The sequence below is a fragment of the Brachypodium distachyon genome, chromosome 2 (assembly GCF_000005505.3).
Source record: "Brachypodium distachyon strain Bd21 chromosome 2, Brachypodium_distachyon_v3.0, whole genome shotgun sequence".
Taxonomy (NCBI): domain Eukaryota; kingdom Viridiplantae; phylum Streptophyta; class Magnoliopsida; order Poales; family Poaceae; genus Brachypodium; species Brachypodium distachyon.
The window spans coordinates 36059040-36081967 of record NC_016132.3 but is presented as its reverse complement, the minus strand read 5'-3'; the positions used below and the strand labels follow the sequence as shown (position 1 = coordinate 36081967).

Here is a 22928-nt window from a genome sequence, read left to right as displayed (position 1 = left end):
CCCAAGAAAATAACTGGAAGCTAACTAGGGCACGACCCATTTCGAGTGAGACCACCAATATCCCAATATATTTTCAAATCAAACAAAAGATACCTCGTCTATTAAATAAGAGGGAATTTTAACATCAGATGTTTGAAACAAGGGTGATCCGGCCTGAAGGAAGGACACCAGAGAAACTAGTCTGGTGGCAAAATTGCACCTAGGGGGCTTCAAGGACTTCTTCAATCTTTTTTCCTGGTTATATGGGTCTGGTCTGCATTGCCGAAATTCTGATATGAAATGCCCTTTGGGTCTTTCTGTAAAACACACAGTAAAAGCTCTCCTAAAGTGGTTTGTCAACATCAGTCACAATTTAAAAGCAGAGAAAACAGCTGCTCCAGGAACGGGGTTAAGAACATAAATTTTTACATGAAGCGAGAGGTATTAGTGATCGACGAGAAAAACAAACTAGTGCAAACAAGACATTGCTGAGACGCTTGTTGCTTTGCCAGGGATTTGCTTTGGTCATCCTCCAGACTGATTGTGCTGACCTTGTGCGGCTTTGGGATGAGCGTGGTAAACATAGAGCAGCGATTGCTATCTTAAGTGAGATCGAAGAGTTGAGCAGTTGTTTACTACTCCCTCCGATTCTAAATTGTCGTCAAAATATTACATGTATCTAGACGCTTTTTAAAAATAGATATATTCATATTTGGACAAATTTGAGTCAAAAATTTAGGATCAGAGGGAGTAGTTTTTTAGGTTTCTTTTGTTAGGCGTGGGGCGATGACTGATTGTAAGCAAGTTCTAGCAAGTTAATAAAGCTGGTTGTTTGACCTAAAAAAAAAGAGACATTGTTGGTTTTGCAAACATCCACTAAACTGAATCTCTTCTTTTCTTTTAAGCCCTCATGTCCAGGGGAGACGTTTGGAGACCTATATGCGTATTGTTTTGACAGTTTTTTGATTGAGGGCTTTATTCTGTCCATTTGTGCGCTGACAATTCGGGTTATTTCACGGTCTTGGAGAATGAGTTGTCACGCCAAATTATTTTTATTTTACTTTGTGGGCCATACATGCTAGAAATGTCATCGAACTAAGGATTTAGGTCCATGATAGTTGGTGTTTAGTTCTAATTTGTAATACATGTGATTCCGAGAAAATACAATTGATTTTTAGTTCTAATTTGTATACATGCGGTTGTGTGAAAATAAGTAAAGAAAGTATAAGTACACGTGAAGATGACTTTTTACACAGTCCACTCTACGATGAGCAAAAAGCAGTAGCCAAAGACTAAAGAGGATCAAATTAACGGGCGCATACACGTGCACGAAAAGTGTCCTTGAGAAACTTATCTCGTGAGGCCCCGTTCGTTTATGTCCCATTCCCACAAAACCAGAGGGATTGACAGGGACTGTAGTTCATTTTCCCATCTAATCCCTCCCAATCCCCCTCAACCAAAGAGGAAATCATGCAAATGCAAACGAACAAGCCCTTCAGGGGTGTCGGCACAGGAGGGCAGCCCAAGGGATATCCCAACCATGGAAAGTGTCCTTGAGAACTGGTCTGTAGCCCGGAGAGGGGCTTCCTAGCCCCAACCCTCTCTCTGCGCTACAGGACGAGGCCCGTGGACATTGCGATTCGATATTCACGAACGCTTTAGTCCTTTAGATCGCTGGAGTTACAAGTAGACTCTTGTGTCAGCGAAAAACGCGAGAGTATGACTCTGTAATGGGCCGCTAAATTGCACTAAACACGGACCCGCTCTCTACCATGCATCAGGAACCCATCCACGTGACGGGGGGCGTCGGACGGACGGCCGCGATCCATCGGGGGCCAGGGCGACGGACGGCCGGATGAGGCCTCGCGCACCACGCCCTTCCCATTTCCTCCTCACGTCCTTTCGTGCCGCGTTCCCTTCCAATTCTAGCTTTAACTCCCTCCCCCTGTCTTCTCTGTGTGTGCAAAAACCCCAACCTGGAGCAGACCAGGCAACCAACGGCCGCCGCCACGCAGCACCGAGCCGCAACCAAACCCTAGGCGAGCGATTCGAGGTGTCGGGCTTTGTGGTGCGGGGAGGGTGGCCGCGCGGATCAGGCGATGAATTACGGGGAGGAGGGTGGCGGCGGCGCCGGAGGAGAGGTGGTGCAGACGGAGGACGCGGTGAAGATGCTCGTGGAACACCTGGTGAGGCCGGTGCTGCCCGCCGGGGCGCGCGCCGCCGCCGTCACGCCCGAGATGGAGAAGGCCGTCGCGCAACAGGTGAGTCCGGCGGGACGGCCATGGGGTTTAAATTTAATTTTGTTTTTTCTCGTCGTGGCGTGTTGGATGCTCCGGTGATGTTCTGGTGGTGGGATTCACACCGGCGCGGGATCGATGCTAGGAAATCGCGAGTATAGCTTAATTTCCCGGCCGGTGAGTGAGAATTGAGATCGTTGGAGGTGGATTTCGCTGCCGCGATTTGGATTTTGGGCCCGTGTTGCTTGTCCGTACATTATGTTTGCGAATTTACTTGCTCGCCCTGTATCCCCGCGATTTGGCCGGCGGAATGGCTGCCCGGCGAGGAGGCCGTCGGGGTGGGGACGGCGACGGGAGGCGTCGCGAGGAGGAAGACGAAGGCGAAGGGTCGACGTACGGAGGCGTCGATGCATTCAGGGGTTTCCGTTTAGTGACGAGGTGGTGGGCCGTCCATACCTGAATGGATATGTTGGAGGCCCAACAACCGGCCAAAGCCCAACTGCCCCCAACACACTTGTCCCCGGCGGTGGCGGCGAGACGACCCCGCGTAGATGGCGGCGCGGCGCGGTCGGCGGTAGCGAAAGCGGAGTAACGGCCGCGCGACGCATGGGGGATGGCGTCCCCCGGGTGCGGTCGAGCAGCCCAGCGGCAATATTGCTAGCAGCCATTAAGTAGGTTTTCTCTAATCCTCTGGCCGATGTGTCAACACGGATAGCAACTTGTGTTTGGCTGCTTGGTTTGTTTCCAGTTGATTTGCTAGTTAACTTGGACAAATCGTAAAGCCAAGTTTATCGAATCATTTCTGAAACATGGAATTCTAGTATATTACTGTAGTAGTAACCGTACAAATACACAGCCTCAGCAAAAAAGATTTGGCCTGCCTTTAGTCCCAATTTGCTGATCAAGTGGACCTTGTGACGCCTTTCAAATTTACCGATGAATTTTCTTTAGATGCGGTATATTTTGAGGAACCGGACGGTCTATCTCCGTCATTCGAATAGAAGAATAGAACTGTACAATGGGGTCGAGAAGACTCCCAGAAGAGGAACCGGAGGGGGGAGTAAAAGAAAGGAAAACAGGAAAGCGCTAAAGCCTAATCTCCTGTATCGTTGGCACACACTCTAGCTTGGCTAGTAATCTCCTCCCAAACAAGATAAGCAACCTAAGCCGGGAGAGCCGTGGATCGGGAAATCCTCCTGTTCCGCTCTTTCCAGATGCCGCACCAGCAGTAGATGAGACGGCCGCTAGTCTCGCAATTGGCCTTCTTCGGAAGGCCACGAAAGATGCCGTCCCAGAAATCATGGAGAGATGGGAGAGTGGCACCAGAATTGGCCGCAAGAGGGGGATGAGCGGGTCCATGACTCCAGGTCTGGACAAGATCCCAAACTTGCTTCGTGTAGCTGCAGTCCCTGCACAGATGCGGCACGGTCTCCGGGTGGATCCTGCAAAGCTGGCATATCGGGGTGCGGGTCCATCCCCGAAGATCAAGGTTGTCGGCGGTGAGGATCTTTTCATGAGCCATCGTCCAGGCGAAGAATTTGCATTTCGGCTCGGTGTCAGCACGCCAAATTTTGCTAGACCCGAAAGGTCAGATTATACCTGGGCAAAACCTGGGCCAGGCCAGGCTTTATAAAAGACCGACGGTCAAACCTGAAGCCCGAGCCCAGCCTGGCCCGGCCCGAAAACCTGAAAATAGGCCATTTAAGCATTAAAATAATTATTTTTGGAATAAATAAATGATTTTTATACCTATTTTTCCTAAAAAAATACCCGGTTCTAATCATTTCGGGCTTTTTCAGGCTTTTGGGCCGGGCTTGGGACTGGAAAGTGAGGCCCGAGCCCGGCCCGGGATGTCAGGCTTCGAGCCAGGCCGGGCTACCCATGCCCAGGTATAGGTCAGATGGTGGCTTTGTCCTGTTTTAAGCCACTTCTGTCAATTGGCATGTTGTGCTTTAAGCCACTTTTGTCTCTGATGCTATATGTTCTATGTACTCAGACAAAGATGGAGCCAGCTGTTCATAGGGCATTTTTTTAGTCAATCTTGCATATCAATAAATTTTTATTCCAATTATGTACATGAGTACTGGACATAAGTCTTTTCTTTTGATTAACCTACAGTGTACTTTTTGTTATGGTATTACAGTTTCCTTTTCTAATTTACCATCATGTTATAATAGTATTTTCCTTTGGTGTCCATGACAGTGTCCCTTGGTGTATCCATGGAATGTTTGTCACAGTTTTTGTTCGTGTACAGTCTAATGATTAAATGTCAAATGCATTTTTTATTTGTTAGTATTTTCTTTTTTTTAAGTTTTGCTTAAATGCATTTAAGACAGTGTTCCTCTGTGCATATAAGACTTGTATTATATAGCTGGCTAGCTGCTAACTCATCACGCTTGTATTTGGTTTTGCAGATTCACACGGCTGTCATTCTGTACAATTACTACCATAGAAACCTGTCTCCACAGCTTGCTTTTGCTGATGCCAAACGATTTTTATTGTGTGCTTCTCTCTCTGTTGGAGAAGATCTGTTCTCCTTCTTGAGTATGGTCAATGAAAAGAATCCTGGGGAGGACTTGAGGCCGTCTGTTACTGACAGAGCAGTCATTGATGCGTGTGAGATTGCTGAAGCACTCGATGCAAGTATAGATTTTCCAGACATGTCATTGTGGCCAATAGCGAAAGTTGCTGTGCTTCTTCTCGACCCGACAAGAAAAAAATGTTTGATTGAGTTTAGTTCTGATACCAAAGGTGTCTGGTCAATCATAGAGAAGGAATTTGATGCATCAGCTGGTAATTCCCATAGCAGCATGCTTCAGCAACTAGCATTTACAGAGGTGGAGCGTAGAACAGGTTGGATTTTTATCGTTACAGCCCTTTATTTTACATATCCATATCTACCTATTTCAGTTTGACTTGGCAACGTGTTGCCTATATTAGAAATGAAACTGTCGGTTTGTTAATTATCATCCTGAAGTATTTCAATGCAGTTGTACAACCTTTGAATCTATTAGACATATGTTCATAGTTTGCTCACTTGGATCAGAATAAGGGGAATTAACCATTATAGTTTCTGAATTACATTTTTTTTTGTGGATTTGAGTTTCTGTTAATTTTTGTAGAAAAGCATGTACTCCCTCCTTCCCATTTTAAACGTCGTATTAGGTTTTATTCTTTTCCCAGTTTAACTGTCGTATTAGTCCCTAATTGACTCCCAGCCGAGTTAAATGCTTAGGCTTTTACGGAGATCAATTACTCTCCACAATTTCATCCAACCATCGCTGTTGGGTCCACCTGCATGCAGGTTTTTTGGTGGGCATGCATGCAACTGATTGGACTAGCAGTTACTGCATGTAGATAATTGCGCCAGGATGTGCAGAGAGGCGCATTGGGAGCAGCCGCAATTAGTGCATAATTGACCACTTTAAACCGTGCCTTGGTATTTGAGTTTGGTCTAATATGACGTTTAAACTGGGACGAAGGGAGTATACGAGTTGCTATTCCAATTGCCCTAGATTTGAATTACTAACGAATACAAAAAGGTGTTTGTGTGTCCCCTTGCTTAGTTGCTTTACATAAAACATGATCAAGGGCATGGTACAGAACATCCAAAAATGCACTTCTCACTTGCTTTTTAACTCATTTGAAAGCATTTAGTTCTGCGACAAAACCAGAGCAAATGCAAATACAATCACTTGTACTCCCTCCGATCCATCAAAAGTGTCGCCCATTTTGTACTAAGTTCGTACAAATTTTGTACTAAGTGGGCGACACTTTTTATGGATCGGAGGGAGTATTATTGTCTGGCATTGTGGCTCTCATTTGTTTTGGTTCTGTACAATCTACTAGCCTACTAGTCACTGAAATTTGATTTAATTTCATCATTCATAAACTAGCATATTAAATATAATCTGGGACACTCGGTTAATTCACGTTGTACATGAGCTGATAGCAACCAATTGGTTCCTCGAGAATGCTATTTATAGATAGTTCTATAGATATAGTCATGTAAAAAGTGGGATATATGTAATACAGTACTCTGTACTTGATTTTGTTATTAGGATGTGCACTTTCTGTTGCTCCCTATACATTGTTTCTTCTCCTTATGGTAAACTTATGGTCTTAATAGGTATGAAGCGCTCAAACTTGCGTCTTCTCGGCGAAGATTTGACATACTCATTGAGTACAAAAAGGACGACTACCAAGTTACTCATCGTGGAGTATGGGCAAAACATGAACAGAGACCTTATGGAAATGCCTCTACAAGAATTGATTTCCAGGTTTGCTTTTACCTATTAGGTAGTTCGATGATTGTAGATTACCAACCTTTTGATTAACCAACTTTATCTGGATGGAAAATGATATCCTTTAAACTTTGTGGTTTGCTTAGGAACACATCTAGTGGACAATATGTTGGTACTAGACTGCTAGTTGCTTTGCTAAAGCACTTCCCTTTTTCCTTCTGGCAGTACCGAATTCCATATATATGTACTCCCTCCGATCCCTAATAAGTGTCTCAGGTTTAGTACAACTTTGTGCTAACTTTGTACTAAATTTGAGACACTTATCATGGGTCGGAGGAGTATATGATTTCTCAATGCTCATGGCTATTACATCAAGTCTTTTTTTTTTTGCTGTTTTTCCTCTAAAGCTGTTTTGCTTAATGATGTATAATTAGCTTTTGCTGTTTCTCAACAACTCCTGACATTTTTGTCCTTTTCCCTCTTTTGACAGTATGACTGGCCCGTTGTTTGTAAATGATCTATTTCTTGAAACATCATCTGTGGTTGAGCACTATCATATTCTCCCATATAAGCAGATTTTGCTTCAACTCCCACAGAGGTAACATAAGATCCGCACTCAGCTATTTATGCATAAAAGTTGCGTTGTAACTTATTGGGTTTACGATGGTAAAAATAACACTTGGCATGTTTCAGGAATTGGCCTTCTGATTCTGCACTAAACGAAATAGCTGAAAGTGTGGAACAGCAGGAATCAAATAGCAAGTCCAATATGCAAGATAGAAATACAAAAGTGCCAACTCCAAAGCAAACCAAACAAGCAGTAAAATCAGCTGCCACTAATAGCAACAACAGCTGCAACTCCAGTAAGCGCAGGAAAAAGAACAAACAGACATATGAAGCCGAGACTACCGCTGCTGTCAACATGAAGGGTCGGGATGGTGAGAGCCCCCTGAGAGTAAATGATTCACTCATTGTTGTTGATGTGGATGCTTCAAAACTGGCATCTAAGTCTGGAAATACAAAACCAGCAGAAGCAAGTGCCGGAAAAAACACCCTACAAGCCGGTGAGTCATTTTAACAGTATCTAGATTTTACTGATCCATCATCCCTTCTTTGTGCTTTGATATAATCACATAATTTTAGGTGTTCATACGGAACAGAAGCAGTCTATAGGCGGTGATGATATCACCCCAACTGTCTTCCCTACAAAGGTAAGCTAATTACAGCTTCAAAGTATTAAAAAGTTACAATACTGGGACACATTAGGATCATATCCACCCCCTTAAAGCTGATGACCTGGTAATAAGAATAAATGTTATGCTTCCAACTTATCTATACAAGTGTTGCCACGCTGATTGTTGCGCTTTAGTCTAGTGGTTATTTTTTTCATAGTTTTCTCTCGAGCCTAGCCTCACCTACCCTATGACCTAGTAGTCACAACACATTTACTCTGCTTCAACTTAAAGAACTACTTGTTGTATCAGGCACCAACTGTTGATCATGTAACGAAGAACATTGCTTTGGAAGGTCAAAACATGGGAGTTCCAGAAAAGTCAGGTTGGGACAATTCTACACAAGGCAGCTTGTTTTTCTCATGATTTGTTATTGGTCCCCCAAAATCGTAATCTATGTATTTCAAATTTGATTGAAGGAGGCATCACGGAGAACGAGAATGATCAGATGTTTGATTCACTACAATCAATTAAGAAAATACGGGATGATCTTGTATGTTATGTCTTATCTTTTTTTAAGAAGACAATGGTGCTTGTTTCCTAGTTCTTGTTCTACATGATAAGCTGATTTGTACTCATCCGATTCTCTCTTTGTTTCAGCTTCACAAGCAAAACATACTTGCAGAGCGTAGTGCTCAGTGTGACATGGACATTCAGACAATCTTGAGTGGTATTCTTCATTTTTCACATTGAAACATGGTTAAAATTAACAATCACAAACTGTACAATCATTAAGGTTTTGTGGCAAACTTGGTGGCCATGTTTCGTTGGCGGGCACACATTTTTTTTGTGTGTTAAACTGTGGCATGCCACTTTTCATGGTGGACAAATCATCTGCCACAGAGTGGCAAACAAATCGTCTGTCCAAAGTTTTACCAAATTTTGGCAAGTTATTTCTATAATAGTTTTTCCACATTTCTAGTGCTCAAGAGTATTTACCTTATGCAGAAGGGAAGCTTACACCAACTGTGATATCAATAGTAGACAAATATATGAAAACTAGCTCAAATATGGCGGAAGTTGCCAATTCATCTTGCTCTGGACGTGGCGATCAAACCTTGACCACAAAGAGGATAAAATTGAAGGAGGCACCCCTCCAACGCAATAAATGCCAGGTAAGAAACCTCAAGCTAATTTATTTAGAACTTTAAATGGTATCGGCCTTTGACACTAGTCAATGCAGGAGCTAGATGAGATATCTCGGAACAGCAATTGGATACTTCCTAGATATACAGTACTACCTTCAGAAAATGGTATGTGGAAATATTTACTTCCATCTCTCCTGTTTTCAGCATAGACAAGCATTGGGTCCTTGGGCCATATAGGCATAAACATAATAATATCATACGAGAGTTAGTCTTGTGCCACATACTTTATGATTGTTGTCTATAGAATTCAATATCTACAGTTGCTGGTCAGTTCCTTGCATTGAGATGATAACATATAGCAAGGCCAAGGCCAAGAGAGTTTTCAATGTGTCTTTACAATAGATAAGTTTGTGGTTTTGATCTCATATAGCAATTCACCACATGTTGTGTTGAAGTGTTAGCGTCAGGGTCTGATTGATGGTTAGCGAAGACATGTAGTCATTGCTGTGGATCACATGTAGCATTACAATCACTTGTCAAGAATTGGATAGGTCTCCAGCCAGCAGTAACCGGAAATGCTATTTGAATGACCACCATTTTCTCTCTTCATGACATTGTTTTGACCACTTCTTTGGTTGGTCCTTTTCTTGTGTTTTCAGGAATGTTTGATGCCAGTGTACATCTGAGGGGGCTAGATTTTGAAATAAGAACAAAGGGTGGTCATTGTAAGACCCCTCACGAAGCAAGGAAGTCTGCAGCTGCCAGTATGATAGACGAGCTTTTCAAGAAGGCAGAGGAAGAGAAATCAGAGGAAGAATAACAACGATAAGCAGAGTTCCCTATTTGTCAGGTGGCTGAAAAAAAGAACTGCGGAAGTCTTGTTAGTGCTACATTGAACCAATCGTCCCGAGAAAGATAATTGTTGTTTTGCGTAGTTTATCTATTGAACCATGCGGATGAAACTATTTGGGTGACCTCGACACAAATCAGCGGAAACAAATTAATACTCGAACTCAAACTCTGTTGACTTAATTATGTACGAATTAAGTCGCAGTTCCTTGAGCAGGAAGTAAGCTGGGGTGGAACAAGTCAAGAACAAAAAAAAGGTCCACTAGGTTGGTTGACCGTGACCACACAAATCTTCCTGTATAGATAGAGATCAGAGAAGAATACATACTACTCCCTCTGATTCTAAATTCTTGACTCAAATTTGTCCAAATATGAATGTATCTATTCTTAAAACGCGTTTAGATACATGTAATATTTCGACAACAATTTAGGACCGGAAGGTATCACCTACTAGAGATAATATTTAGTTACACCATCTTCCACATTGACACATGTGTTAGTCGTACCTTCTCCGAAACTTCTTGCTGATGACTAAACAGAAGCAGAAGAAAGCAGAGCTGCTTATACGGAGTATTATAGTTAGATCGTAGAGGGGGAGGGACAGAGAAGCAGAAGCAGAGTTACTTAAGTTACAGCTTCCGTTCTAAGAGGGGAGAAAGAGAGAGGCCAGAAGCAAAGCTGCTTAATTACAGCTACATATCGAAGAAGGCAGAGAGAGAGAGATGGGCGGCGGCGTGAAGGTGTACGGGGTGGCGGCGTCTCCGTTCGTGGCGACGGTGCTGCTGTGCCTGGAGGAGGCCGGCGTCGAGGACTACGAGCTCGTCGGCGTCGACATGGCGGCGCGCGAGCAGAGGACCCAGCCTTACCTCTCCCGAAACGTGCGCCTACTGCTTCTTCTCATCCTAACACATTCACAATGAATCATCAGTTTCTGCAATTATTTTCAGTAGCTCCAGGTTTCCGAATAGATTGCCACAGCTGAGCAAAGTCTGATGTGCTCAAACCAACTCTTTTCCAGTTTCAGTGCCAAAATATGTTGAAATACGTGGAAAACTTAAGTGCCGAAATGTTTCTCTTTTTTTTTGCGACGAAACAGGAGATTTTATTGACGATTAGCTTCTCCTTCCATTTTCCCCATGTAAATTTACACATTTTTCAATCTCGCAGCCTTTCGGTAAGATCCCCACGTTTGTGGACGGAGAACTCACGCTCTTCGGTACGGAATCCACCAAACTACACTCAAAATTTTGAAATTTTCCCCTTCTTCCTGTAAATCGATCTAACGATCGGAACCACATCTCACTCAGAATCCCGGGCGATCTCGCGGTACGTGCTCCGCAAGTACGGGCGCACCAGCGCCTCCTCCCCCACCACCGCCGCCGGGGAAGAAGACCTCCTCCGAGAACCATCAACCCTCGAGGAATCGGCCGTGGCGGACGTCTGGACGGAAGTCGAGGCGCACCGCTACACGCCGGCCATCTCCCACATCGTCCGGGAGTGCGCCATCAAGCGGCTGATCCCCGGCGGCGGCGAGAGAGACCAGGCCGTCGTCGACGAGAACGTCGCCAAGCTCGGCGAGGTGCTCGACGTGTACGAGCAGCGGCTGTCGAGGTCGCCCTACCTCGCGGGGGATTCCGTCGGCCTCGCCGACCTCGCCCACTTCGGGTTCACATACTGCCTCGTGGAGTGCACGGAGTACGGGGCGCTGGTGGAGTCGCGCCCGGGAGTGAGGGCGTGGTGGGGGAGGATCTCGGCCAGGCCGGCGGCGAAGAAGGTGGCGGCGATGATGAACCTCGTGCTGAACCCGTTGAAGATGCCGTCTGCTTAATTAAGAGTTCAGTTTAATTTCGGTTTGCATGTTCTGACACGCCCGTGACAGACATAGTGTACACACGTGGTGTGGATTACAAATGTGTTTGTGAAATTAAAATGTGCGGTGGTTGGAAAAATATAAGAGTGGAATATTATTGAAATCTCTGTAACAAAACCACAACTCTTCTATTTTTTTTTCTCACATAAATGCAACTATAGATATATAATGGGTTACAGAAAACCCAAAAATTTGCACTTAAGCAGGTTGACACAAGATCCGACATGTGGGTCCCACTTGTCAATGTCTAGGAGCGAAAAAAACACGGTTTGTAGGTGAGACCCGGTCTAAGGAGCTGTTTGCTTTGCGACCGACGGGCACCCTGTCAAAAGTTGGCACGCCAACGCTCCCGGAGGCTAGTGTTTGCTTCGGCGCCAGCACATTGGCGTGCCCGCGTTGTTCTACTAAAAATCCGCCCGTGTCAATTATTGTTTGCGCCCACGCACGGGCGAAATCTTGGCGGCAAAATCACTCGCCCACGATTTGGCGAGCCAACGTTTGGCGTGGTGAACTGGGGCACAAAGCAAACATGCCCTAAATCTCGATCGAATCGGCTGGTTCGACCACTACCAACGCCTTAACTCTTTCAGCCGCACCCCATGGCAGGTCAACCGATACATTTCGTCCCCATCACACTGAGCTTGACCGGTTTCGTGTCATTTGCCTCTTGTTACCGGGCCAGGATATGCATCAAACCAGGCCCGAATTGGCGTTTACCCCAAAATCTAGTACGGGCAGACAAAGAACCATGTTAACTTGAGGCTAGAGGCTGACATGTGGGCCCCACATGGCGGATGTGCTGTCAACCTGCTTGATTGCCTAATTTTTGGCTTCTGATAACTGGTTAGCACAAAAGTTGTGTTTATGTGATAAGTTGGTTTTTTTGTAACAAAGTTCCAAAAATAATGGTTTTGTGATATTTACTCAAAATGTAATGTATGAAATAAAATGGAATTGTTTTTTTATTTCTGCGGTTAAAAAATGTTACTCTCTCAATAAATCGACGATACTTAATATAGATCAGAAGGAGTATTACAATGGGAGCAGATTCTCTGAACACATGTGCACAGCCCGTCGAGTCATTACCAAATTTCAGAGGGGATCGGAATTTATAAGAAGCAACCATTCGCCCTTTCTTCTCCCGGAGCAAACGCTCCGCTGTTCGTCCGATCAGGAATAGTGTGGCTGCGATCGTGCCAGGTGTCGCGGGGGCAATTTTAGTCCTAGCAGTGGAAAATTTAGTTCAGCGACGACAGCAGGGACGTTCGCTCTTGTATGTGTTCCCTTAAATATTGCTGCCAATGAGCATGTAATCGATCGGATCATATGTATATCCCATCGACAACATGGGGATCAGTTTTAGATTCATATTTCAAGATTACCCAACCAGTCGAGATGTCGAATAAAGAACATCACCCAAATTTTGAAGCAAAAATTGGCAACCTAATAAAAGCTCCCAATCAATTACCAAGCATGAATCGCCACTTTATTGAGTCATATATATCTGCTAAATGACAGATCAGGAGAGCTGACAGAGAAGGGTTAGAGATCGTAGGACCAATACTACATACACTGACATGAGGTCCTCTCACACGCGGAGATCCACCGAACCAAGAACCAAACCGGCCGCCCGAAAGGTGTTCGACGAATCACCCACCCATCACTTGATGAGGCCGGTGATGGCGGCGAGGATGAAGGCCATCTGCTGGCAGTCGGCGGCGTACCTCTTCAACGCGCGCGTCGGCTTAATCCCGACCCCGGCAAGCGCGTCGTCGCACCCCTTCAATAACCCCGGCACCCGGGCCATCTTCTCCTTGGCCGCCGGGTACCGCCTGGCGGCGAGGTCGTCGAACGCGTCCGCGAACGCCGCCCCGGCCTTGTCGTAGGCGCCCGCGCAGCTCGCGGCGGCCGCGGGGTCCTTGGTGGCGTCCCGCGGCGGCGGGAGCAGCCGGCTGCTCTTCTTCCCCACGGGGTCTTTGAGGTCGTACAGCACGTCGTCGGTGAGCGTGACCCCGATCAGCGCCGACGTCTTGGCCAGCCCCCACGGGTCTGGAACGTCCGCCGCGCCGTGGTAGGACACCAGGTGGATCTCGCAGAACTCCGCGTCCACGCGCGCGTCCAGCGCCGCCGCGGCCTTGCACGTCCGCTCGATCGTCGGCGCCGAAGCCGTGTATGAGCCGGCGGACATGGAGGCCAGGATGGCCAGTAGAGCCGCGGCGGAGGCCGCCTTGATCATCTTCTTGTTCTTCTTCTTCTTTGGATGGATGCGTTTTATGCCGATGGAGATCTGTTGATTGCTCTTGGAAATGAGCAAAGGGAGGTCATGTTGTATTGTAGGAATGGAAGATGCGTTTCGAGAGAGATGGATGCGTTTATGCAGAGATCTCTTTATGACTGAGGAGAGTAGGGAGATCAAGGAAGGTTTCACGTAACTGCATGATGAGGTTGTAAATACAGAGAGAGGGTTCAGATGTGAGAGTGAGTTTCCATGGAAAAGGGAGAGGCCAGACAAGTGTCTGGCTTAGCTAGCAGTTACCCTGGCCTAGCAGCTGGCTGAGATTTGAGCTTGGTAGCCGTGAAAATAGTTTCTTCCACTCCGGCCTCCGGACAAACCAAAACCCTTGTGTTTTGCTAGCGCACAGGCGCCTGGAATTTTTGCAAATTTCAGTCGATTTCTACACCGTCCGTTGTGTGCATCGAGATCCGTGAAATTTGTTGAGCTTTTCCTTTTTCTTTTGGTTTCCTCCGCTCCCTTCTTACTGGTCTTTGACTGACGCTTGGAGTTCTGGAGGCTGGAGCCTGGAGGGTTGGGCGGAGAGGGGAATCAGGGAGAGGCGATTTGCTTTCCGCTCGTCGGCGTCCGGAGCACGTCGAGCTGCTCAGCCGGTCGCTGCATCTGCGCCCGGCGGCCGCCGGCACAGGTCCGCGCCAGCCTCCTCTTCTGCAGCGTCTCGATGGACGCCACAAACCCGGACAACGCACCGTCCGCCGGCGAGGAGGCTCAGGAAACGGCGGCCCCGACGAGGATGAGGAGGAACAGGGAGCTGGCGTTGTGGAGCGCGTAGAGGAGGCCGCTGAGCCTGGCATCGGCGGCATGGAGCAGCAGCCGCTCGTCCAGCTGCGGCAAGAGCGGCACGATCCGCGACTTGGACAGCGCCCGGTTCTCCTCCTCCACCACCATGGCTTCCCTCCTCGGCACAGAGATCACCCTCATAACATGTGAGTTGCCAGTGCGTCTTGTTTTAGGCCGCTTCCTCGTGCTTTTGGAGCTCATTTCACCAGCGGCGTTTTGATTGCGGGGGATGAGGCGTTTGATCTGTTGATGTCTGCTCGTTATTGTGATGTAGCGCTTGCGGTAGTTTCTAGTTTGGAAAGCTTTCTAGGGCTCATTCCCCCTGCGACGAATTGGTGATCGATGCGGTTGGGTTTGATTTTGGTGGTGTGTGCTCGAAGTTGTGGTGAGCGTCTGAACTGTAACTAGCTATACTAGGTTATTTTGTGCTTCACGTTCAGATTACAGCTCCAATCCTGTTGCTTATCTGTTAGATGATGTGATGTGGGTATGTCCTTAGTTATGTAATGCATATCATACATCTATCAACTACTGAAAGTAATTTGTTCCATGAGTAAATTTTTTGTCATTTGGACCTAATCGAACAAATGTTCATTTTATGGTTCTAGGTATTTCAGTTAGCAGGGCAGTGCAGGTCTTGTGTGTCTTTGCCCTATCATTTAAATGTACTGAATGTTAATTTCTTATGAACTTAACTACACTAAGTTTCAGCAAATTGCACTTCCCAGTATACATTATTGCACTAGTCTATAAATGCAATCATAATGTAATCAAGATGAAGTTGTACTTTGATTTTGTCCAATTCTAACAACTTGCACACAATATATGTCGTTCATAATCTAATCAAGATGCAGTTGCACTTTTCCTATAAAAAAAAGATGCAGTTGCACTTTGATTTTGGTTTTTAGTTCTACATTTTGTTAGCATGCTTTTGAAATATGGACTCCACTGTCCTTTTAATTTCAAATACATTGCTTCCACTCTTGCAATCATTTTGTCAAATTGCAAAGTAAATGGAGGAGAGTTTTGACTGCGAGGGAGGCAGGGGCGTGTTGCAGGAGCTAAAATAGTTAGTCCCTAACCTAAGACAGTGCACATTTTTCTGTATATTTCCTGGAAAGTAATAGGAGTTTTTATCTATGTATTTTGCAATAGATTTCTTTTATCTGGACCCCAGATGCCTTGTCATTTCGTACAGTAGATTTTTGGTTCTTTTTGGTGTTGATTATTTTATTCTTTGTTTCATTGTCTAGATCTGTCCCCTCATGTATTTCTGTTATATATTAGACCCCATATTAGACTGCAGTATAGGACGGTTGCAGATTTTATTTTAGTTAACCCTTAAAATGGTCAAATAGCCACCCACATATTTTTTGTTTAGGATTACTTTGGTATGGTCCAATGTTTGCAGAGGCATCCAATTTTTTTCGCAATCTTTTGTTAGAAGTAGTTGAAACTTAGTTTGTACATACCTCTTTTAAGTGTTCTCACCTGTATTGCTCAACTAGGTGAATGTCTTCCATTTTTTTTAAACTTATTCAAGAAATTTTTTCCACTGTTTTTTCTGGCATCTGATCACACGTATTAAATTAGGTGGTTTTTAATAACTCATGTACGTGCAATTTTGCTCCATTTTTGTGACTGCTCTAAGTATGTGTTTTTTGCAGCCCCTCACAAATATTTTGCACGTGTTTGAAATGTGCAATTCTAGTATATACTAAGTGCAATCTCCGTATTTTTGCTGTAATTCTAACTTGTAGTAAGTGAAATTTAGCTATGGTTATTTAGGCTGCCAGAAGTAACTACAAGGATCTTTTACTTTGCTAAAAATCAACACATCCGTAATACTAATTTCCGGTTCTGTTCAACTATAGGGGTATGCTCAACGGCATCACCCGTAATTCCACTTCTCTACCATTGTTTTATGGCTCATGGTACTTAATCAGTTGAATTTTTTTGTTTTTTCCGGTTAAAACTTTTTTTTTGTTGCGCTGCCGTTTTTTTAATTGCACTACAAACTTCTGAAATTCTAATTGTACCTAATTGCAATTTACATTTTTTGGGTCAGGTTTTTGGAATCTTAATGTCTGACAAATTTGTGGCACTACAAGATGATTAAATCTGAACACTTTTAGGTGTTTTGACCATACGAAAGTTTTGGAAATCTGAATGTTTGATGAACTTAGAACAAACTCTCTAAATTTCAGTTTAGGGATAATTCTTTGGTTGATACCGTAGCTGTTTTTTGTTCCAAAGCTTAATCTTTTCATTTCTTTAGTTATTCTATTCTGTCCAGAAACTGAACCCACTAGCTGAAACTTAGAACACTGCCATTTCTTTTGTTTGTAGCCATAATTTTCCACAGCTATTGAAAGCTGTAACATAAAATGTCTCCATTTTGAATTTTTGTCCTTGGCCCCTAGCCTCCATTTTGAATTTTGAATTTCGACATCAGTTGTTTGTTTTCCTTACTCCATTGCATGTAGTTTAATATGTGCAATCGGGTGTCTTATCGAATGCATTTGCAGTTGTTTCTTATTGGAATTGCACCACAGTATTTGGTTCCTTTTTTGTTGGTTCAGAATTCTGTCCTCATCGACGGAGTTTCGCCTGTGGGTTTCGCGGACCTTGCGGTGAGTCACAGGTTCACAGCAGCCTGGTTCCCTCCTGTTAGTTCTCTTGTGGTTTTTGTCTCGTCGAGGGGACAGGAGCAGAGTTACGCACCCTTTTCCATCGCTCTCGTCTACGACGGAGCTTTCTTCTCCTGCAGTGACTATTCTGTCCCCGGTGGAAATGTATGGTCTCTTGTGGTTCTTGTCTCAATCGATAATTTTCTGGGTCGCTGCGGTATGGGAATTTAGGTGTGTGGGTGGTTGACTTTGGGGCGTAGCATCCATACTAGGTATCTGTTGCCCGGGCCGCCAGTAACGATTGTTGGCGCTCCTTTGTGTTATCCTGCAGGTTGTGACCCTTTGTGGTTGAAAGCCGGCTAGCTGCAGTAGTGTGCATTTAGCCAATTTTACCCAGTTTTGATGTATATGTATATGTTGTGGTTATGTTGTTCAATATATATGCTTTGTCTATGTCCAGTGAAACTATATAATTTAACTTTTGTACTTTTGGAACTAGTAATACCCTAGCAAATCATTTCATGGGCATTTTATGGTCCTATGCTATTGCAATTCTACCCATACTTTTTTAGCTAGTACTGCTTGGATTCTAGCCTTTCCTAAGCACCATTTAGGTCCTGTAACAGCTCATTATGGTTACTGTTTTTCTGTTTTATCGATATGGCTACATTGCAGTTTTAAATTTTTAATTTGCTACTTGTCTAAATTCGTAATTGCACTTCAATTGAATGTTTTTCGCATCTCTACTAATGTTGCAATTCATATGTATGCCTTCTGCAATTGCTAGCCTATGTAATATCAATTGCATCTTTGCAATCACTATGCCTTCTAATTTCTCTCTTCTACCTTTTTGTGTTTTTTTCTCTTTGGAAGATCAAGCCCCTACGGTTGATTGCAATTGCACTTTTTTTGGCAGTGCAATTTTTCTTGTAAGCAGCTGTAATTGCAGTTTCCTAATTACCAAAATCAAATTGTATTTCGAAAATGAATACAGGGGCTTGTGTTCAAAATGCAATAAGAATTGTACTTTTTTTTCCCAATGCAATCTAGCTTATAACCTTCTGCAATCTGTTTACTATTCATATTCAGTTTTGAAATGCAATAAGGGGGGGTTGACTTGAAAATATATCTTCTTTAATATGAATTGCACGTTCTCCCAGTGCATGTTAGCTTATAACCATTTGCAATTGCATAGAGATATTTTGGGAACCATTTTATTTCTTTTCGATGCAGGCAGATCGTACCCAATATGTGCAGTGCTTTGTTCTTTGTTACCCAATTGTGGTTACAGTAGGATCAAAAGTCATAAATTTCTGGAGGAAAAAACCAGGAGTCTTGATTTTGTGCAGTGCTTTGTTCTTTGTTACCCAATTGGGGCTTACAAAACTGTGACTGTTTGTTGTCTTCTAACCAGGCGACTTGTTTTTAAACAAATAACAGGCAACTGTTTTGAAGGTCCAAAACAGGTGACTGGTTTGGTTGCAAAAACCAGATGCCTGGTTTGAAGGATTAAAACAGGCGCCTGAGGGTTAGAGTTAGACAGACCCAGCTAAATAACAAAACCTCGAACCAACAACAAACTATTTTCTGCAAGAGAAATTTGACAAAACGTCAACATATTTCTATGTACCTTGCCCCAAAGGCACACATAATTTCCTTGCCTCGGACAAAATACCACACTTTTTTTTACACCTCGACGAAACAACAGTTTTGATTCTTTTAAGCCGTTTTTCGACTTGGCCTCCCTCACCTATCATATTTTTTGGGGACCAAGTTTCCCTTGTCGATTCATCTGTTGTCTATGGAACCGGTCGTCTTTTGGGAGACACGAACAGAGGAGGGAGGAGGGGGGAATCGGGGATGTCGCTATGGTCGAGGTCGCTCGTCGCCCTACCGCCGTCGTGGAGTTCCACGAAATTGCGTACAAGATCTTCCTCATGTCATGCAGGTCATCTGACACCACGGCATCAAGCATGCATGGCAACGCCGGAGGGGGAGGTGTCATCGTCGGTGGCCGGGACGAGCCGGAGGGGGAGGTGCGTCATGGGCAGCCAGGTCCAGAAGGCGATGGGCTTAAAGATGAGGCAGACCGCACAGATGATGGTGCGTTTGGCAGCACATCAATCGAGGCAACTTGGGCCAGAAAAATATGACAGGTGGACCTAGTAAAAAAATGGCTTAAAAATTAAAAAAAAAGGTTTTTCAAGTTGTCAAAGAAAAATGTGTTATTTTATCTAAGGTAAAGAAAGGTGTGTATTTGGAATAATGTGAAAGGTGTGGAATTTTGTCAAATTTCTCTTTATACAATGGTACACAAATTAGACACATAAAAAAGGTTTGCCTAAATTTTTTGATGATGTATTATCTTATATTAGTAACATGTCACGTTTTTCTTTGAGAAACTAGTAACATGTTACGTGATCTATGCATAACTTAGGGTAAATGCTTGCTCGGCACAACCTCGTGGCGGCTCGGCCCGAGCCCAGAACCCATCTTCCAAAAGTCCTGAGACGAGCCTCAACTTTCATCATGTTTTGTATATAGATGGCCATCGGCCGGGCCATTTCAAAAAGCTCGAAAGCCCACCGGGCTTGGCCCGTTAGCGCCCGGCCCAGCACAAAATGAATCAGGCCGGCCCGGCCCGGCCCGAGGCCCTGCATGTGCCGAGCCTGGGCCTCATCCCCAGGCCCTCGGGCTGGCCGTTTATTTTTTTAGATATGGCCCATCAACTCTAAAAAATCTGACCCAAACAACTTAACTTTACATTTGACCCATCATATCAACTACTTCTGGCCCAAATCCATGTTTTTTTATTTTTTTGTACATTTGGCTGAGGGGGCTTGCTGGGCCTTGCTTGCCCCGTCAGGCCTTAACGGGCCCGGGCTGGCCTAGCCGGGCTCGATGCCACACCTGGGCCTGGAGGAGGAGATTTGGGTGCTGGCCTGGCCCGGCACCTTTAAAGTCATGCTTCACCCAACCGCACCCGGACCAGGCCGGTTTAACCTTAGACGATCTGGTGTCGGACCGGCCGGGCCGGATGGCCATCTATATATGGTAGTGCGGCCTAGCCTGGTTCAGCTTGGGCCAGCCCGCTGAGCTGCGGTGGCTCAAAATTATGGCCCGACAAGCATGTTTTGGCCCGAGCCCATCTCCCAAACCTAACCCGATTCCAACCCCTAAAAAAAAAACGATTCCAACGAGCCCCCTCCCTCCACCCGATTCGGCCGCAGCCACCAGAAATTAGCTCCTCCTCCTCTTCCTCTCCTTGTCTGACGCTTACATCACGCATGATGCAACATTGTTGACTAAAGGCGCACTTTTGCTTAGCAGCCGGAGCATGAACAACAACCGCGGGAGTTCCTCTGATCATGTACGATACCATACGGGCCACACGACCCGGCTCACCTCCCCTCTCGTCACATGATTGCAGATCATCCATAAATGGAAAGACACCGTCAATGATCAACTCCACTGCAAATCGCCGGCCATTGAATCCATTACTACTAGCTCCAATTAGCCTTTTTTTCTTGCTGCAGCTAGCTAGCAGCTGAATCCCATTACTAGCTCCAATTAGCCTCCAAGAATGGGCGAGCTTCCCAGGCCCAACATCCCTCTGCTGACGCCCTACAAGATTGGCAGCTAGAGCTCTCCCACAGGGTCGTCCTGGCACCGATGACAAGGCAGCGGTCCTACGGCAACGTGCCGCAGCCGCAGGCCGCCGTGTACTACTCCCAGCGCGCCACCGCCGGCGGGCTCCTCATCACGGAGGCCACGGGGGTCTCCGACACGGCACAGGGGTACAGCGACACCCCCGGCGTTTGGACAGCGGAGCAAGTGGAGGCCTGGAAGCCCATCCTTGACGCCGTGCACGCCAAGGGCGCCTTCATCTTCTGCCAGATATGGCATGTTGGGAGGGTTTCCAAGTTCGAGTTCCAGCCCAATGGGCAGGCGCCGGTTTCGTGCACGGATAGGAAGGTCAGCCCGCAGATGAGCTTCCATGGACAGATGGAGGAGTTCTCGCCGCCGAGGAGGCTGGCGGCGGATGAGATCCCCGGGATCGTCGACGACTTTAGGAAAGCCGCTAGGAACGCCATGGATGCCGGTACGTACATGCATGCTCTAAAGGCGGACTCAGATTAGTTTAATTTTTACTGGGCCAAATTATTTAAGCGGGAGGATACTTTTTGTATGAATTAAAAAACTGTAGTAAATTTAGTTGCAATTTAAAATTTCAAGCACCTCCCCTCTCACCCTCTCACACGGGGGTCCACTACTACCCCTTTCCATTCTCAACGCCAATGATGTGATAGGGTTCGACGGTGTGGAGATCCACGCTGCCAACGGGTACCTCATCGAGCAATTCCTCATGGACAGCACCAACGACCGTGACGACGAGTACGGTGGCAGCCTCGAGAACCGGTGCCGCTTCGCTCTTGAAGTCGTCGAGGCCGTCGTGAAGGAGGTGGGTGGCCACCGAGTAGGCATCCGCCTTTCTCCCTTCACCGATTACTTGGACTGCCACGACTCCAACCCGCACGGCTTGGCTCTCCGCCTCTCCACCAAGCTGAACGACCACGACATTCTCTACATTCACATGGTTGAGCCGAGGATGGCCATTGTTGAAGGCCGGTGGGTGGTGCCAAAGAAGTTGTTGCCGTACAGGGAGGCATTCAAGGGCACATTCATCACTGCTGGTGGGTATGAACAGGATGAAGGGGACAAGGTTGTTGCTGAGGGGTACACCGACCTCGTCGCATTCGGGCGGTTATTCCTCGCAAACCCGGACTTGCCAAAGAGATTCAAAGTCGGGGCGGCGTTGAACAAAGATGATAGGATGACCTTTTACATCTCTGACCCGGTCGTCGGTTACACCGACTACCCATTTCTCGACTAATGGAGCCTAGTTCTACCAATCTTTCTGTACGTGGTATTGCTATTATGTTGTGTCATCTGTTGATTGATGCATGTTGTGTTGTCTTTTCATCCAGAAAAAATGGATACAGAATGGTGTTTAGTTCAAAAATTTGTCCCTCACGACACTTTAATCGGGACGGAGAGAGTAAATTGCAATTAAATACCAAATCAACTCTGCAAGTATCTCCCTAAAAAACTCTGCAAGTATCTCTAAAATCCATAGAAGCATATTTTAAAACGTAAAATCTAAATAAATATAAAGATACCAAAGAACAAGTAAAACTCAAATGTTCGAGAGGCGGTGTGTTGTTGTCCTAGTCTGATTGTAATCTCATTATTGAAGTCTTGACATTACTAATTTGTATTGCAAAGATTGATAGCATGAAAAATATTTCATTGAAAGACTTCATTATAATCGTTAGTTGTACGCGTTATTTTGTAGTTTCTTGGATTATCATCCATAGCATTGTGTCAATAATGGATGTCGAATTTGAATAAAATAAAGGTGATACTCAGCAACAACACAAAACCTCTGCTTTGAGCAGGGGAGTGGAGTCCAATCTGATTTTTGGAGAAGTCCGGCACTTTCTCTGTTAGATGGTCGCAGGGATAACTTGGACACTTGGAGGGAACAGAAGTTAAAAGGTTTATTGCTTCAAATTTCCTTGAATTCAACATTATGTTTCCCTAGTTGCTAGGCATGGCACCTTACAAGTCTGCTGTCTTTTGGAGCAAAGCTTGCTTCTTGCACACTGATTTTAACAGTGAATTAACGTTATACGTACATCCAGCTTCCGAACCATTCTTCTCAA

The 22928-nt window shown here is 45.4% G+C and overlaps 3 protein-coding genes and 1 pseudogene across 5 annotated transcripts; 3 read left to right on the top strand and 1 right to left on the bottom strand.

Moving 5' to 3' along the window:
• The first annotated feature begins 1900 nt into the window (after nucleotides 1-1900).
• LOC104582750 lies at nucleotides 1901-9717 on the top strand. Of its 3 annotated transcripts, XM_014898028.2 has the most exons (13): nucleotides 1901-2240; nucleotides 4016-4105; nucleotides 4631-5069; nucleotides 6346-6496; nucleotides 6951-7058; nucleotides 7154-7524; nucleotides 7604-7671; nucleotides 7945-8017; nucleotides 8112-8185; nucleotides 8293-8362; nucleotides 8641-8807; nucleotides 8876-8945; nucleotides 9440-9717. In XM_014898028.2, exons 1-13 carry the CDS (start codon nucleotides 2079-2081, stop codon nucleotides 9598-9600), a joined length of 2004 nt encoding a protein of 667 aa, XP_014753514.1. In that variant the 5' UTR covers nucleotides 1901-2078; the 3' UTR covers nucleotides 9601-9717. The 3 variants fall into 3 exon arrangements, with proteins under 3 accessions (XP_014753514.1, XP_010231706.1, XP_014753515.1); XM_010233404.3 differs by lacking the exon at nucleotides 4016-4105 and having other exon boundaries at nucleotides 1902-2240; XM_014898029.2 differs by lacking the exons at nucleotides 1901-2240; nucleotides 4016-4105 and adding an exon at nucleotides 2719-2887.
• Nucleotides 9718-9936: 219 nt separating this feature from the next.
• On the top strand, nucleotides 9937-11602 carry LOC100835012 (probable glutathione S-transferase GSTF1). Its single transcript, XM_003566512.4, has 3 exons — nucleotides 9937-10507; nucleotides 10797-10845; nucleotides 10937-11602. Exons 1-3 carry the CDS (start codon nucleotides 10352-10354, stop codon nucleotides 11455-11457), a joined length of 726 nt encoding a protein of 241 aa, XP_003566560.1. The 5' UTR covers nucleotides 9937-10351; the 3' UTR covers nucleotides 11458-11602.
• A 1360-nt stretch (nucleotides 11603-12962) lies between these two features.
• LOC100834704 (pectinesterase inhibitor 8) lies at nucleotides 12963-15121 on the bottom strand. The gene has a single exon (XM_010235033.3). The coding sequence runs from the start codon at nucleotides 13733-13735 to the stop codon at nucleotides 13160-13162; it is 576 nt and encodes a 191-aa protein (XP_010233335.1). The 5' UTR covers nucleotides 13736-15121; the 3' UTR covers nucleotides 12963-13159.
• Nucleotides 15122-20785: 5664 nt separating this feature from the next.
• On the top strand, nucleotides 20786-22225 carry LOC100826970 (annotated as a pseudogene).
• The last annotated feature ends 703 nt before the right edge of the window (nucleotides 22226-22928 follow it).